This window comes from Jaminaea rosea (assembly GCF_003144245.1).
Source record: "Jaminaea rosea strain MCA 5214 unplaced genomic scaffold BDZ90scaffold_1, whole genome shotgun sequence".
Taxonomy (NCBI): Eukaryota; Fungi; Basidiomycota; class Exobasidiomycetes; order Microstromatales; genus Jaminaea; species Jaminaea rosea.
Window position 1 is genome coordinate 2,691,305 of NW_020289975.1, and position 15,815 is coordinate 2,707,119.

Below are 15,815 nucleotides of genomic sequence, written 5' to 3' on the forward strand. Positions count from 1 at the left end.
AACGTCTGTGAAGCGGCTCATAGAGGACAATCGTCTTGACTGGTTCAAGTGATTGCCTTCCTCGCACCTTCCTCCTCCTCTCCCTCTTCAGATACTCGAATCGCCCTCTGTCCGGGAGACAGCAGGAGCGAAACCAGCGCCTTCCAGGATAGCCTCTTTGCGGAGCTCTTGCTCAGGCCGAGCAGCCTTTCAACATTGCTCTAGTCTTCACGGCTTCTATACGCACAGAGAAGGGGTCCGTCTTCAAGCAAGCGTTCTCTGTTCGTTCCCTCTCAAGGCGTCAATCATCGACAAAGGACTTCAGTGGCCGGCCACCTTCGATCGTCCTCGTTCTATCCCCTCTTCCACCTTCCCTCCCTTACCTCTTTCCTTCACGACATCCTCCAACATGCCTTCTCGTAGGCAAACTCCCTCCGTCTCGCAGTACTTTGATCAATGGCTCCCTTCGACGAGCGCTTCGCCGAGCCTCTCGCCAACGATGGCGTTTGGGTCGCCCATTCTCTCGGCTGTCAGCAAAGGCTTCAAGGGCGCCTACGACGCCTTTGCTAGTCCTATGCTCGGCACTTGGGGACCCTTGCTGGGGGGCGTCAAGGGTGATGGTATGTGCAACCGGGCAGGTCATGATGAGGGACACCGACGATTGACCCCATCTCCCCCCTCTCACGCAGGCTCCTTCTTCGGCGGCCTTATGAGCGACGACAGCCCAGTCCCCTCTGACATGGGCTCGTGCGCAACGTCGTCACCCTCGTACACCTTCCCCATTGCCACGGCTCAGATCGATTTGCCTGCGTGGTGCGCCGATGCCACCGCCCTTTCCCCCTCGGAAGATGACCTGCGTGGCCCAGACGCAGCTCCTAAGGCGGAACCCATCAGGAAGCTGCGTCACACAGGTAATCGCCGAAAGAAGCAGTCGATATCGGCCGCAACGGCCCCTGCTTCGCCTGAGTTGGAGGGTGGAGCAGGCGATGTTATTCGCTCGCACGTCGTCGACCCTTACCTGAACCCCATCCCAGCCAATCGCCTCCCTCTGCGCCAGTACGTGAGTGCGCCGGAGCTTCACGCTCAGCGATACTCCCAGGCAGCACCCGTGCAAAAAGCAGGAGAGACGCGCGTCGGTGGTGGTTTGATGGCTTCGGCGTCGATGGACGATCTACTCAGCGAGCTGGGCTGGTCGTCAGCGCAGGACTATGGCAGTGGCGGTGCGACATCGGACGCCGGGCCTGCGGTCGCGCAGGCAGCTGGCAACGCTCCGGAGAGCGGCTCTCTCTTCCAGCGTCGTGCGGCGCAGTGGAGGGATGAGATGCCTGCGCCTGCTCCCATTCAGACTTCCAACGAGGCTTCCGCCGTGACATCGTCCTCCTTTACGAACCCGGAGCCACACACTGCGGAAAGTAATATCCGACAACAGCAGCGTCGCCTCGAGATCGAGCAGATCCAAGCTCAGTACGCCGCCACACACGCCGGATCATTTGGCATGCCTCTCCTCAACGACTTTGTCACCCCAGCAGCTCAGCACACAGGCGACGAGTCGTGCGAGAAGACGGCACGGACTGTGCAAGCGGCGTTGCTGTTTGGCTCAGACGCGCCCGAGCGACGCAACAGCGTCGAAAACCTGAGCGTATTCGGCTTCCCTACTGACAGCAATGGGCGACAGTATCATGCGCCTCAGCAGCAGCAGCAGCATCCCTCAGCCAGCCCTTACGGTGGCCACTACCTGCTCTACAGCGGCGGTCCTGCCACGGGACCCGGCTTCACCTCTACCTTCCCTCCATCGTCCGACCCTCGCACTCCCCGTCAGCGTAAGCAATCTATGCCGGCACAACAGCAGCAGGCTAATTCGCTGCAGCTCGAAGGAGTGCCGTCGTACGCCATGCGACCGCAGTCCTCGGTCACACGCGGCGCAGCGGCCGAGACAATCAACCCCTCGACTGCATTTGCAACGCCTCAACAACAGCGCACCTACGCGGCCACGGTACCGCTTATGCCCGTCTACCTCCCCCCTACCGACCCAATGCACCAGCACCAGCATCAAGGACCTCCCTGGTCAGCCCCTCGCCCCTCGTCAAGCGCCTCTTCGCACCCAGGCAGCGGAGGGTCGACGCACACTTACGCTAGCCTGCCCTCGACAACTCACACTTCGCAGGGCTACGCTAGCGTGCAACAGGCCCCCGTCAAGCTCGAGCCTCAGCAACAGCGCACGATGCCCAAGACTCCCACCTCTGCCTCCTCCTCAATGGCAAAGAAGGCGCGATCTACGCCCAACCTCCGCAACACACCACCGAGCAGCGCCGACGTCACTCATGCGTCGTCGAGCAGCGCCGGTGGCAGTAGTGGAGCAAGGCACGCATCGCCAACCACGCCGACGAGGAAGATCGCAACGAATCGCCGCGTGCAGTCCAACAAGGATTTGCGTGGTAGCGCAGGGCTGGGTTCGCCCATTGGTTTGCACAAGAGAAAGGCTGCTTCAGGTAGTGCAGGCAGCGGCTCGGCGGCAGCGGAGATGGCTGCTGTGATGGGTGAGGGTGTCGATCCTTGGGCCCCTGCACCCGGCGGGTTCAGCTTCGTCAACTACGGCGTTGAAGATGCACAGGAGCTGTGCGCCGCTGTGGCTCCGAGTGGAAGCACGAAAATTCCCTTGAAGGGCTACGTAGCAAAGGAAGGACAAAGCGCTTCGGGCGCGACGGCGGCGACGGCAAGCAGTGCATCGAGCAGCAGCGCCGGTCACAGCCACAGCGGTGGACTCCCGCACAAGGCTCCTTCTGCTGCCATCAAGAGCAAGCCCCGCCCAAAGGCTACGGTTGACAACTCGCGATGGATCCAGGAGACGGGCGAGGAGACGGATGACGAGGATGACGATTCGGATGGAGAGGATTTCGATGACTCTGGCGCGGGTGCATCGCCTGCGAAGAAGAGGAAGAGCATCGGTGGCGCAAGTGGGACGGGTGTGGGGGCCTCGCCCGCTAAGAAGGCAACGCCGAGGAGGAAGGCAGGGGTTGCGTGAGCGGGGCAAATGGTCAAGGTGGTGGGCAAGGGCCCCTGCTCGAACAGGAGTGAATCCATGTGGGCCTCTGTGTGAGGGTCATGGGCATTTGGCATTTGGCCGTTGGGTATTTACAGCGGTCGCAAGCATGCAAGCGGGCAGTGCGGCAGGGCAGCGGCGTGATACAGAAGCAAGCGCTGTCGAGCAGTGCGTTGTGGAACCTGTGCTATCGCAGTGTCTTTGGGATGATCGTTTGTACCTGGAGTAGAAGGCCAGTGTGGCCTGTCTTGCTGGAAGGCTGTCTCGTTCCTTTTGTTAATACCATCTTTATCACTTCATCCCCTCCGAAGAGCGCCTGAAGTCCAGCTTGTCGTGCTCGTTGCATCGTCCCCTTAGTCGACCAACGATACGCGAACATTGCCCACTCTACTCGGTCTGTTGAGCCTTGCTCGGCTTTTGCGCCGTGCGACTACGTCAATCTGCGCCGCTGTCAACCGAGGTCGCGACGGTCGATCAGCGACGCTGCTGTTGGAGCTCGAAGGGGCGCTGCCCTCGTTTCCCCCGCTCTCCGCCGCATCAATGAGACTCTGCGATGTGGGATCGATGTATCGCTCGTAGCGATAGGGCGGTGATGCGCGCGATGTTGTTGGCGTAGCAGATACTGTCGATGCTGACGATGGCCGTGAAGAGGTCTTGGCATCCCGTGACCGTTGTACTTGCTCCCTTTTTGCCCCCTTGCCCTGTGCCACTGAGCTACCGCTGAGCCTGCCGGCCGAGTCCTCCTCCTCCTCTTCTGCCCATGCATTGAGCCAAGCACCACGCCCACCCCTGCTCCACACCTTGACGTCTCCCTTCCCACTGGCCGCATCTGCGTCGATGAGTGCGAAGCGTATTGAGCCGCCTGGTGAGAGGAACATGACTTCCAGTAGCAGCGACTCGAGAATGCCGCGCAGCCCACGAGCACCAGTAGCCGTGGTCGTGGACGCAGAACCTACGCTAGCGGCGCTTGCGTCCACATTGCCCGTCGCAGTCTCCTCGCGCTGCTCCCCATGCATGGCCGTCTTTGCAATTTCTCTCAGCCCCTTCTTGGTGACCTTGAGCTCGACGCCACTCAGCGCCAACAGGCACCGGTACTGCTCGACCAAGCTGTTTCTTGGCTCGATGAGGATGCGTACCATCTCGTCTTCACTGAGGGGGAGCAGAGGGCAGATGGAAGGGACGCGACCCAAAAATTCGGGGATGAGGCCGTACGAGAGGAGGTCGGCCTCGGCGAGGTGACGCGACAAGAGTGTCGACGTCGACGTGCTTGCGTCGACGCTGCTACCGAGACGCTGTCGGATAAGGTCTTCGATACCGACAAAGGCGCCGGAGAGGACAAAGAGGACGGAGGAGGTGTCGAGATTGTACGTTGTTGGCTGGCCGCTGCTCATCGGAGAGTTGATACTTGACTCAGATGATGAGCTTGATCCGCCGGCCACGCCTGCTTCCGCTGCGCTGCGTCCCTTGCCCTTGCTGGGCGAGCTAGACGGAGGCGATGATTTGAGGGAGCTGGAACCCGGGCGTGGGGCTGGACCTTGGACTTGTAGGATGCAGCCCTCGAGGATACGTAGGAGCGCCTGCTGCACTGCTTCGCCACCGATGTCGCGTCCTCCACCTCCAGAAGCCGCAGTGCCTCCGCCGCCGGCGCCACTCCCTGCTCGCCTGGCTGCCAGCTTGTCTACCTCGTCGATGTAGACTATGCCTCGTTGCGCCATCTTGACGACATCTGACTCCTCAACGGTGATCCCCGTCTCCGATGCCTCTTGCTCGCAGATGCGTCGAGCCTCGGCAATAAGCCTGCGGCCAATGACATCGACGTCTTCACCGACGTAGCCGCTGGCTGTGAGCGGAGTGGCGTCAATGGAGATGAATGGGACTCGGAGTGTCGAGGCAAGGGTCGAGACCAGAAGTGTTTTGTCTACGCCCGAAGGTCCAAGAAGGAGCAGATTCGACTTCGAGTGACGAGGGGGAAGAGCGGCCGAGGAGTGGGATCGAGGATGGGGACGTAAGAGGCGAATCGGTGATGAGGCCGCATCTCCATCGTCGTTGTCTCTCTCTGCGCGGCCTCTTGATCGAGTCTCCGTCTTTTCCGCTCTCGAATGAGCATGGCGTGATTCTTCTTGCGGGGTGACACTGTTGCAAGTGCTAGAGCTACTGCGTGGGAAGCGAGGATGTGATGGCGAAAAGTAGGTGCTGGGCAGGGCTTCGCCGCCTGAGACAAAGGGTAAGCTTGCGGCGCTGGCTTAAGGAAATCGCGGCGCTCAGCTCACTTTTTTCTTCTATGCGTGGAGCACTGCGCTGCTCCCTCGAATGCTGATCTCGATGCCTGCTGTGTGACGCATGCTGCGTACCAGCTTCAAAGTCACCTGCTTGGTCGTTCTCCTCGTTGCTCAGAACCCGGACGTAATGGTTGAAGAGCGCGACCGCGAGGTATTTCTTGGCACGCTCTTGCCCAATTACATGGTCGTCGAGGTGAGCTACGAGCTGTCGCGGTGCTGGAAGGCCAAAGGGCACCAGTGAGGTGCGTGCAGCCGCTGGCTTGCGAAGCGGCTCGACGTCGTCCAGCCAATTGTCAGCACGACGCTGCGCAGCTGGAGCCTTCTGAGTGCGCGTGTGGGCGTATCGATGGACGATCGATGGCGATGAAGCTGGCCTGCACCGCATGGCTACAGCCAAGCTTCTTGATGCGATCATCTTGGCGGCCATCCAGGGGATGATGGATTGAAGTGCAATCAGAGGCTCGGATTCCACCTCGAGGGCTACTGAGTCCGTGCGCCGTGCGCCGTGCGTCGTGCCGTGTCTCCGGCGGGTTGCAGCGGAACTGACGCGGCAAAAAGCCATCGTTGGCAAACGACATTTGGCGCTTTTGTAGCTTTGCCTTCTAGGACTTCACCCATGCCAGGTATGACCTGAGCGCTCTCCAGAAGCTCATCAACTGGAGCAATGGCTTATTTCGTCCGCGATCAGCCCTCGCATCACTCTTCTCCTCTCCATCCGCCAGCATACATTCCCTCCTCGTCGTCGTCTTCGTCCTCTTTTGTCCTCGTCGACGTGCCACTGCGCTATCCCCTCTTTGGCTGCTTGCCTTGGCCCGCAACCCTACAAGATCAGATATCTATCAGCATCGCACTCATAGCTGTAAGCACGCTCGTCATGGTCGCTGTAACCGGCCTCCGATCAGGTGCATACGATCTTCTTTGGAGGTTCGGAAGACAGGAAGGGGAGAGCAATGAAGCCGGTTCATCGAATGGGTCCTGTCGACGTCGAAGAGCAGCACATACACACGAGCCCGACACAACGTCAGGTGGTGATTGGTATCCTGGCCTAGTCAACACGGGCAACACCTGCTTCTTCAATAGCGTCTTGCAGTCACTCGCATCGCTGCCGTCGTTTGGAGACCACTTGCGCGCTCTGCATTGCAAAGCCGAGCAAGCGGATGTCCCCACGCCCGTCTTGGACGCTCTGCTCGATCTGATCATCTTGCTCAACACACCAAGTTTCAAGCGGCGGCGAGCTGTACGGCCATACGAGCTCACGCAAGCTCTGTCAAAGCGAAATCCTCAAGGAGGCAGAGGCGCCCTCCGTAGCCTGGTGACCGCACACCAGCAGCAGGATGCCCACGAGCTGCTTGTCTTGCTACTCGACGCTCTGTCACAGGAGCGAGACGAGGTCCTCAAGTCGCTCAGTGGGCCGTCTTCTCGCCCTGAGCAGGGAGGCCTGGCAGGCCTGTTAGGACCGACGCTCGATGTAGTCCGCACGCCCGCTGCCGCTCTGCCGAACCCATTCGACGCTCTCGTTGCGCAGCGCACAGCTTGCCTCACCTGCGGCTACTACGACGTCATTCGCAACTATGCCCAAGAGGAGCTCACACTCAATGTCCCCTACTCACGGACATGGGGCGGCGTGCGATTGGAGGATTGCCTGGCCGAATGGGCGCAGCTCGAGGGCGTCGAGTGGAGATGCTGGGCATGTACGCTGCGCGGCAATGCTGCCAAAGTGGGAGCAGATTTCCAGCGTCTATCGGTGGATGCAACGAGCTCATCGGCCAAGAAGAGGCTCAAAGAGCTGCGAAAGACGCAAAGTGCGCTTCAGGATGCAATGAAAGAAGGCGCCAGCGAGGAGGATTTTCGCACTCAGCACCCCAATATCAAGCTCGCTGCGGCACTCGGGACAGGTAGAGGGCCAACAGCCACTAAGCAGATCGTCTTCTCCCGCCCGCCAGACGTGCTCGCATTGCATCTCAGCCGATCACTTTTCGCCGGCTTCGGAGCAAGTAAGAACGACACGCGGGTGGCCTTTGGGGAGTGGCTAGACTTGAGCGCCGTTTGCCTCGGCGACGGAGGCGTCGAGAGCCAGCCGGCACGCGGTATGAATCAGCTGAGTGGCAGCGACGACGAGGAGGACGAAGGGTGGACCAAGATCGCGGGGCCCCATGCCGCCACAAACGGCAATGGCAACGGGTACAGCAATGGCAACGGCGGGCCGCACCCGCCGCCGCCGCCGCCATCCTCACCGCCGGTATACCGTCTCTGCTCGGTCGTGTGCCACTATGGCGGGCACTCATTCGGACACTATGTTGCCTATCGCCGGGCTCCCACCGCGACGCGCACTCCCGCGACTCTTGATACCTATCTTGATGGGAGTGTCAGCGATGCTTGGCTTCGCATTAGCGACGAGTCGGTGCAACAGGTGACAATAAAGGATGTCCTCGCCGAGGGAAAGGGGGCGGTAGTGGTATTCTATGAGCGGGTGGGGAGTGCAACGCACCAAGAGGCCAGAGATAGGAGCTACCTACCCGGAGGGCCGGCGGGCAAGGTGTTTGCCAATTTGGTCGAAGGCGAGGTGGTGCGTTCAGGCAGGAGACCGCGACAGGTCGAGCGATGGCAGATCCGATCTTCAACATCGTCAAGAGCGGCGACGCCAAGCGCGACGCTGCCCTGACGTCTCTGTTGCGGCGACACAATGAAAACCTCTTTATCCTATCGTGATGTACGACGGCTGTAGAACACGATTCACGGCCCGGCAATGGAGATGCGAGCGCACACGACCGTGGGTATGGTCACGCTCGTCGACTGTCGCTACAGCCTTATCTTCCAGCTACCTCGTCTCCTCTTGTCATCTAACCCCACCTTCGCACCATTTGCCTCGCGCATGATGGCAGGCTCGTCGACCACACCCTCTGCGCACGTCCTCTTGAACCAAGATTCGAGGCCCACAGACACCAGACCGAATACGGGAGACATGGCTGCGGAAGATGAGAAGAAGAAAGTAACGAAGGGCGATGCCGTTGACGAGGAGCTCGTGCAGGCCAAGCGTGAGGACGCTGATGTTGAGAAGCCCAGCGTCACCTCCGAGGAGCATGCAATGGACGGCGGGCACTTCGCAAGCAGACCCACACAGTTTGACCGCAATGGCGACCCCATCATCAACACGGGATACGACGTCTCACGCTACCTCATCTCGCTGCGAGACGATGGAGATGAGGCGCTCACGCTGCGTTCCTGGGTGCTTGGCATCCTCCTCGGGCTCGCGAATAATCTACTAGGCGTGCGTTAGTTACAGAGCCCTATCACGTCCAGTTGTTCACGGACATTTTTGACACCTTCGACACTCCGCGACAGGCACTGTTCAAAGCCAAGCCCACTTCGGCATCATTCACGGACATCTTTAATATGCTGCTGCTCTACATCATGGGCTGCACCTGGGCCTTTGTCCTTCCAACCGCCGAATCGTTCCACCAAGAAGGCAAGGCGTGGGACAATATTCGTCGCGTCATACGCGTTGTCAACCCGTCCAAGACATTCGGTCTCAAAGAGCACGCCATCTCTCTGATCATCGCCTCAATTGGATTCCTCGGCGGATACGCCGTCGACGCCCTCGCCACGGCTAAGCTCTTCTTCAATGCTCACCTCAATCCGGCGACGGTGATCCTCGGGCTTTTCTCACTGTCGACAATTGGCCTGGGCCTCGTTGGCGTTCTCGCCCCAGCCATTGTCTATCCCAGCGAGCTGGTCTACTGGAATGGCATCCCAACCTGCCACGGGTTCCAGGCCCTTCACTACTCGAAGGGCGATCAGGTTGACCGACGGCGCAAGACGTTTGGCTGGTGTCTTCTAGCCGCCTTTACGTGGGAATTCGTCCCTGCCTATATGGCGCCCTGGCTGAACGGTATCAGTATCCCCTGCCTGGCGTCCATGCACGCCTCGGAAAACAGGCGCAAGACGATCAGCCGCATCTTTGGAGGAGCTAGCGCAAATCAGGGGCTGGGCCTCTTCAGCATCTCCCTAGACCCGCAGTACGTGCCATTTTCTACATTCGCGGGCTCGCCGACCAAGTTCCTCATCCCCTACTTCTCCGGCGCAATTCTGGGCGCGTTCATCCTCATTGCACTCTACCAGACCAACGTGTGGAATGCCAAGGCCTACCCCTTTATGAGCTCAACCCTTTACACGGCCACGGGAGACGCGTGGGACCAGAATGCAGTCTTTGATCCGCAATACAGGCTGAACGAGACCGGTCTGGCCGAGCAAGGCCTGCCGCGCATGGCAGTCAGCGAGGCTTTCTCCATCAAGACAACTGCTCTCGGCTTAGGCGCTCTCATCGCTCATGTGCTCCTATTCCTGTCCAAGACGGTCATTGAGGACTTTCGCCGCGTCAGGAATGGCTCGCTGGACGACCCACACTACCAGGCCATGAAGAAGTACAAGGCCGTACCCCAGAAGGTCTGGCTGCTGTTCATGGCGCTCGGCGTTCCTGCAGCCTTTGTGACCATCTACGTAGGGCACACCACCCTTCCTTGGTGGGGATTGGTCGTAGCCTTGGTCTTCGGAGTTTTGATGACGCCCATCTCTCTGAGCATATACGGACGCTTCGGTTCGGCAGTGCCGACGATGATGATAAGCAAGATGATCTCCGGAGCCTGCCACCCTGATCACCCTGTGGCCAATCTGTGGTTCGCTCTATACTCACACAACATCGTTGAAGTGTCGGGTACCGTAGCTGGCTATCTCAAGCTCGGGCAGTATCTCAAGCTGCCCCCGAGGCTGAATTTGGCTGCTCAGCTCACAAGCGTCCTGCTTGGCGCCTTCACGCAATGGATCATGACAAGCTCCATCATCGATCGGCACGCGGATATCCTACGAGATCCACAAGGTGACGCCTACTGGTTTGGAGGCTTGTGGCAGGACGCAAACGTGGAAGCGACGGAGTGGAGTATGGCCTCTAGAGTCTTTGCAGTCAGCTCTGGTACCGACTATGAGTGGCTGCCGCTAGGCATCATGATTGGCGCCTGCTTCCCTCTCGCCCACTGGTTGCTCACCAAGCGCGTCAAATTCATTCGCGACTTGGGTGACTTGATCGTGAGTACGCGGGGACGAGGGGGTGCAGAGTGCGTACCCCAACTGCAGCTGCGCGCTCACCCTTCGCCTGTCCCGCAGAACCTGCCGATCTTCCTATATTACCTGGCAACGCTCAGTGGCGGCGTAAACTCCGCGTTCTTCAGCTCCATGCTCCTAGCTTACGGTAGGTCATCGCCAGCTGCGTCTCTGCGCACGTAGTCTGATCCTCATCCCGCCCTTCACTCGCAGCCTCTCAACACTGGCTCCGCACTCATCGGCCCAAGTGGTTCATCGAGGTGCGTTGCCCTCAAGTGCCTGGCTCTCGCTCCGAATGCTGACCCCCGCCGCCTGCCGTACGCAGTTCAACTACCTTATCGCTGCTGGCGTGAGTCAGAGCCTTAAGGACAAGGTGACGTCGTCTTCCCCGACTGACCTGCCGTACTTTCCCGCGCTCTAGGTCGACGGTGGAGTTGCTATCATGGTCTTCTTGCTGGCCTTTGCGGTTCAAGGCGCAATGGGAGTAGCCCACCCTTTCCCAACTGTGAGTGCGCTCGCTTCCTCCATTGCACTCGCGTGACTCGGTCCAGCTAATCACCTCTCATGCTCCACTCTTTGCTCAAAGTGGTTTGGCAACCCTGCCGCACCGGAAGCCCCAGACCACTGCCTGCGTGGGGATGCGTGAAGGAGAGGATGAGTTGAATGAGTGCATTACGGCGAGGTGAACCGTACAGTTTCAGAAGACAACCTTGATCTCCACCGTCTCATCCTCTGCTCTTGCCTGCTTCTCCTTTCTCACCGTCTATCGTTCCGTGCGTTTAAGAGTCCTTTCCCTAGTGATGTTGGTTGTGTTCGCGGCGCACCATTGAAATCTCCGTTACGCTTTGTTCTTCCTGTGCCTACGGCAAAACATACCGATCCTTCGGTCGAAGAAGTCGACGCACTGCAGTGACCGCACGTTACTGCGCATCATCGACCTCTTGTCGCGTAAGGCGTCGAGACGAAATGTCCCTTTCTCAGGAGGGCGAGGTGATGAAGTTGACGACAAGAAGGAGGTGATGGTTCTGAGCTGGCGAGACGTTGGGAGAGGATGGAAGGATTTCAAAGGGAGAGCGACGCGAGATCCAGTTGTGCAGGCAGGGCTGGCCGAGCAGCAAGCGAGTCTCGCAGCGGGGGCGAGCAAATCTACCGTCGCAACTGCACCCGAAGCCAGCGCGGAAATACGAATTGCATTCTGAGATATATGTGAGCTACGACGAAACAGCAGACAGCTCGGCCACTCCCGCCTCACATCAAATCGGCACTGCCCCTTCCATCCCTCTGACGCTTTTGCTCTTCTCCAGCTCGTAAGCAAATCGCAGCGACTCTCCTGCCCTCTGTCTCCTGCCCGTCTTCATCTGCACCTGACCCAAGAAGAGCCAAGCTTCCGCACAGTCCCATCCAGATCCGCTTGTGGTCGTGGCGACGAGAAGGCCCTCAGCAAGGGAGAGAGCGGTAAGGTCGCGCGCTGACTGGCTGGATTGGGCGTCTGCTGAAGATTTGAAGGCGTTTTGCTTGCCGCCAACACTGATCCCTTTGGGTTGCGCATCGGCCCCAATGCTGCGGCTGCGCGTCCCATCATCGAGCGGTGTCTGATGCTGAGGGTGAGGCAGTCCTGTCCCTGCGGCGTTGACCTTTTGCACTTCCTGCGCAGCCAGCAATGCGTCCTCATGCGTGAGGAAGATCCTTGCCAAATGCACCGCAGCAGCAACGCTCTCCGCCTCACACGCCAGCGCCTTGTACAACGAGTTGACGGCCAACCGACGATCACCGGACTCTTCACTGAGCAAAGCCAGCTGAACCCACACGTCTGACCTGCCGGGCGAGACCTTCTCCGCCTCCTGTACCGCGGCTCTCGCCTCATCGATTTTGCCGGCCCGACGGAAGGAGGCGGCAGACATGAGCCAGAGGGAGCAGAGGGTGGTCACCTCGCGTTTGGCTTGGTAGAGACGACGCATGTCTGCTGGTGAAGCGGTACGAGGCTCAGCGGAGGAAAGGACTCCGCCGCCCGTGTTGGTTGAGGGGGGCATGACCGCCGGCACGCCATTGGATGAGCCATTCGTGGCCAGGAGATTTCCGCTCTTGGTGCGCTGCATCGCTGCAGGGCGATTAGCGGCACTCCCACTCAGACCGAGACCGGTAGAGTTGACGTGGTCAGCCGGCAATGCAGTCTTGCCTGGCAGGAGGGGTGCTGCGCCACGGCTCGCAGTAGGAGGGACGTGCTGGCTGAGGGTGCGGTGGAAGAATTCAAAAGTCTCCTTCTGCGACTCCAGCGCTACCTCTGCGCCAGCAACGATCTCCTCAAGCGCATTCTGCGTCATCATGAGGGAGAGGATGGCTTCGGCTCGCTCCGTTGCGCTGGGCGGGTAGTCCACGCTGAGGAGAACGGTGCGGGCGACAGGTTTTGATGAGTCGCGACCGTTCGGAGTGGAGAGCGGATTGGGATTCGTTGCCTGCGCATCAGCCTCATCGTCGTCCTCTGCCTCATCGAGGGCCACCTCTGCCAGCTTGAAGGCCGCCTTGTGGTCCTTTTGCGCCGAGACCAGCAGTACGAGGAGATGCCACGCCTGCACGTCGGCCGGCTCGAGTTCGATAGCCTTGCGTACCTCGACAATTGCAGGGTTCACCTCTCGCATTTGACCGAGCAGCCTGGCGAGCTGGTAGTGAGCCTCCGAAGAGTGAGGGTCGAGATCAACCGCCTCCTTTAGCATAGCCAGGGCCTCGTTCTGGAGCACGGGCAGCTTGGCAGCGCTCGGTTGACGAACCGCCAATGCGGCACGAGCCTGCCCGCTGACACGCAATGCCCGAGCCACCAATTCTCGCTGCGTCTGGCTCCCTGTAGTCAGCTTTTGATACGGGACTAGCGCAAATGCCTTGCGAGCCATCTTGTCCGCTCCCTCTGCATCGCCGAGATACTTGGCAAGTACGTGAGCGCCGTGCAGGAGCGTCGCAATGAAGGTCTGGTCGTCATCCGCGTCGAGCAGAACCTCTTCGCCAGTCTCCTTTGCCTTCTTGGAAATACCGCCTTTCCCAGCAGCGGCGCGCTTCTTCTTCTTTTCCTCCTCAGGCTTCTCTTCTTCCTCCTTCTCCTTTTGTTTGATCTCCTCTAGGTCATACCCCTCTTCTTCCTGCTTCTTCTCGCGCAACTTGCTCTCCTCCACCAGCGCAGCAGAGCCTGCTGCATCGCCCTCGCGAGCCTTTTCGACGATGGAGACGTAGAGCTGCAGAGCCTCGCGTGCTTCGTCGTAGGCTTGGGCGGCAGTGAGAAGGGTGAAAAGGTGGCGAGAGATACGCTGAGAGTGGAATGTGAGCCGGGCTAGCGTGTAAAGGCCGTCGATGACGTCATCTGCGTGCTCCCCGCCAAGTTCCCCATTGAGCTGCCAGCTGCGGACGAGTTCGTCGGAGAGGAGTAGAGCCGAGACGTTGACCTTGCCTGCACGCGGGAACTCGCTGGAGCGCTGCACTGTGGCAGCAGCGGCGTGAGCGATGGTCTGAACCTCGTTGGACCATGAGATTGATGCCGGTCTGAGGGAGCGGTGGGCGTGCGGGCGACGCTGCGAAACCGTCCGGGACGTGATCCCCTTGGCGTCGATCCCAATTGGCCTCTTGACTGATCCGAACTTCGGTGCTCGCTCGACTTCAAAGTCGCGAATCTTGAGACGGGATGCAACCCCAGCAACTACACTTCGCTGGTAGGCCTGAGAGCGCCAGTCGTCCGTACTCTTGGCCGGCGGAGAAGGGAGGGGCACATAGTTGCCAGCTTCGACTGCGCGGTTGAGGGTACGCAGGTAGACGCGGCTGATGGTGGTGCGCTGAGGAAGTCGGAAGTCGGCGGGCCAGCGGGCTACATGGGCTTGGTAGGCGCGCAGGGCGTTGAGACCTAGCGAGGCGTCGCCTTCCCGTACGCTGAACAAGGCGTTGCGGTACAGAGCCGTCTCCGCCCATCGTTCAATTTCATCTTCCGGCAGACCGGGCAAAGCGCTCGCTCTCTTGCCACCTCTGACCTCCTCGTGAAGCTCGATGGCGCGGGCATACCCAGCAAAGGCAAACGGGCTGTAGCCTGCGGTGGGTCGCTGCAGGTGGAGTCGCTCGTTTGCCAGGCCATAGGTGACGAAGCCGAGCAGGAAGAGAGCCGTCTGATATTGCTCGCCTTGCTCTTCTGGTCGCAGTTGCTCGGTGTTGACAGTCTGCAGGAAGCGAGACTCGTGGAGTAGGCTCACAGCCTCTTCGTCTTTGCCCAGTGAGACGAGCGAGTAGGCTTGGATGGCTGTGATGCCCTGCAGAGCGGCATCATGGGAGCCAGCACGCTGAGCGAGGTCCTCTAGTTGCAAAGTTGACTGCTCGAACTTGGGGCCAGACCATCCCTGTCCCTGGCGGTTCAGTGGCAGCAGCGGCGCAAAGGCCGTCTTCCCACTGCCTGGCGCAGCATCATCATGCTCGTGCGACGAGTCTGTGTAGCCCTCCTCTGCATAGAAGGCAGCGAGAGAGCTCCTGATCTCCTGCTCTGCACCGCTGACCGCTGGCGTGACTGACTGGTTGGGATTGTGCTTGGAGTACTTTCGCAGCAGCTCTGCCCAGGTGTTGTTCTTTGCCTTGCCTGCGAAGTGAAGGTTGTCCGAGCTCCAGTGTCCGCGCAGACGAGCCTTGTCGAGCTCCTTGGCATACAGCTCAGCTTTCTGCTGCTGTACGCGGCGAGGGAGGAGAATGGAGGACCAAGAGGATTGGGAGCGAGTGCGACGAAGCCGGCGCGGTGGTGGTCGAGATGACACCGAGGTGGATGAGATGGGGGAGGAGGGGCCGGCGGAAGTGTCGGATCGCGAGGCGATCAGAGTCGCACCGTATCGTTGGGGCGGTGGTGCGAGCAGCGATGATGTGCGATTGCGGGTGCGACGAGGTAAAGGCAGGGAAGCGGACGCCGATTCAGGGGTGTCAGGGCGCAGAGATGCCATTGGAGGGAGCGATGGAAAGGGAAGGGAAGATGGAAAGCGGAGCGGAGCCGTCAGCATTCTGTTGTTGCTCTCAGTTTGCGTAGATGATCGCTGCGCCATCTCACCTGAGCCGCCATTGTGATTTCACTTGTTCCGATGAGACTAGCGGCGAGTGGGTAGCGTCGTCCAGTCGTCGTCGTCGAGTGGAGCAGCACAGCAACACGCGGGCGAGAGGCAGCTGAGACTCAGAGGCGGAGGGAGATCTCGGGTCACTGATACACGCTGAGATGGATGAAAAATGAGCGTGGGTGAGGGTTGATGACAACGACGACGAGATGTAGTGGGTATCGTCAGCTGAGATGGGAGTGGGTGCAATGTGGGGAAGAGGAGCTGGAGTGGGACCTGGGGACAGGCAGAGCTTCTCAGGCAGCCGTGTGCCGAGCGAACGGGCTGAGAGGCGAAGCGGGCGGGCCATCCCATCCATCGGGGCGGCCG

At 59.9% G+C, this 15,815-nt stretch overlaps 5 protein-coding genes across 5 annotated transcripts; 3 read left to right on the forward strand and 2 right to left on the reverse strand.

The window, feature by feature from the left end:
- The first annotated feature begins 214 nt into the window (after nt 1–214).
- Nucleotides 215–3,187, forward strand: BDZ90DRAFT_31587 (hypothetical protein). The gene is made up of 2 exons (XM_025509488.1): nt 215–599; nt 669–3,187. Exons 1-2 carry the CDS (start codon nt 389–391, stop codon nt 2,999–3,001), a joined length of 2,544 nt encoding a protein of 847 aa, XP_025365635.1. The 5' UTR covers nt 215–388; the 3' UTR covers nt 3,002–3,187.
- A 185-nt stretch (nt 3,188–3,372) lies between these two features.
- On the reverse strand, nt 3,373–5,713 carry BDZ90DRAFT_258067 (P-loop containing nucleoside triphosphate hydrolase protein; the record flags this gene model as incomplete). The annotated part of the gene is made up of 2 exons (XM_025508027.1): nt 3,373–4,859; nt 5,371–5,713. 2 exons carry the CDS (start codon nt 5,711–5,713, stop codon nt 3,373–3,375), a joined length of 1,830 nt encoding a protein of 609 aa, XP_025365636.1.
- Nucleotides 5,714–5,878: 165 nt separating this feature from the next.
- BDZ90DRAFT_230022 (cysteine proteinase) lies at nt 5,879–8,045 on the forward strand. Its single transcript, XM_025505313.1, has one exon. It carries the CDS (start codon nt 5,963–5,965, stop codon nt 7,958–7,960), a length of 1,998 nt encoding a protein of 665 aa, XP_025365637.1. The 5' UTR covers nt 5,879–5,962; the 3' UTR covers nt 7,961–8,045.
- Nucleotides 8,046–8,383: 338 nt separating this feature from the next.
- BDZ90DRAFT_248686 (OPT peptide transporter Mtd1) lies at nt 8,384–11,192 on the forward strand (the record flags this gene model as incomplete). Its single annotated transcript, XM_025507632.1, has 7 exons — nt 8,384–8,566; nt 8,641–10,377; nt 10,456–10,540; nt 10,606–10,652; nt 10,718–10,741; nt 10,814–10,897; nt 10,979–11,192. The coding sequence occupies 7 exons, from the start codon at nt 8,384–8,386 to the stop codon at nt 11,036–11,038; spliced, it is 2,220 nt and encodes a 739-aa protein (XP_025365638.1). The 3' UTR covers nt 11,039–11,192.
- A 374-nt stretch (nt 11,193–11,566) lies between these two features.
- On the reverse strand, nt 11,567–15,702 carry BDZ90DRAFT_230025 (protein prenylyltransferase). Its single transcript, XM_025505314.1, has one exon. The coding sequence runs from the start codon at nt 15,396–15,398 to the stop codon at nt 11,646–11,648; it is 3,753 nt and encodes a 1,250-aa protein (XP_025365639.1). The 5' UTR covers nt 15,399–15,702; the 3' UTR covers nt 11,567–11,645.
- Between the last annotated feature and the right edge of the window lie 113 nt (nt 15,703–15,815).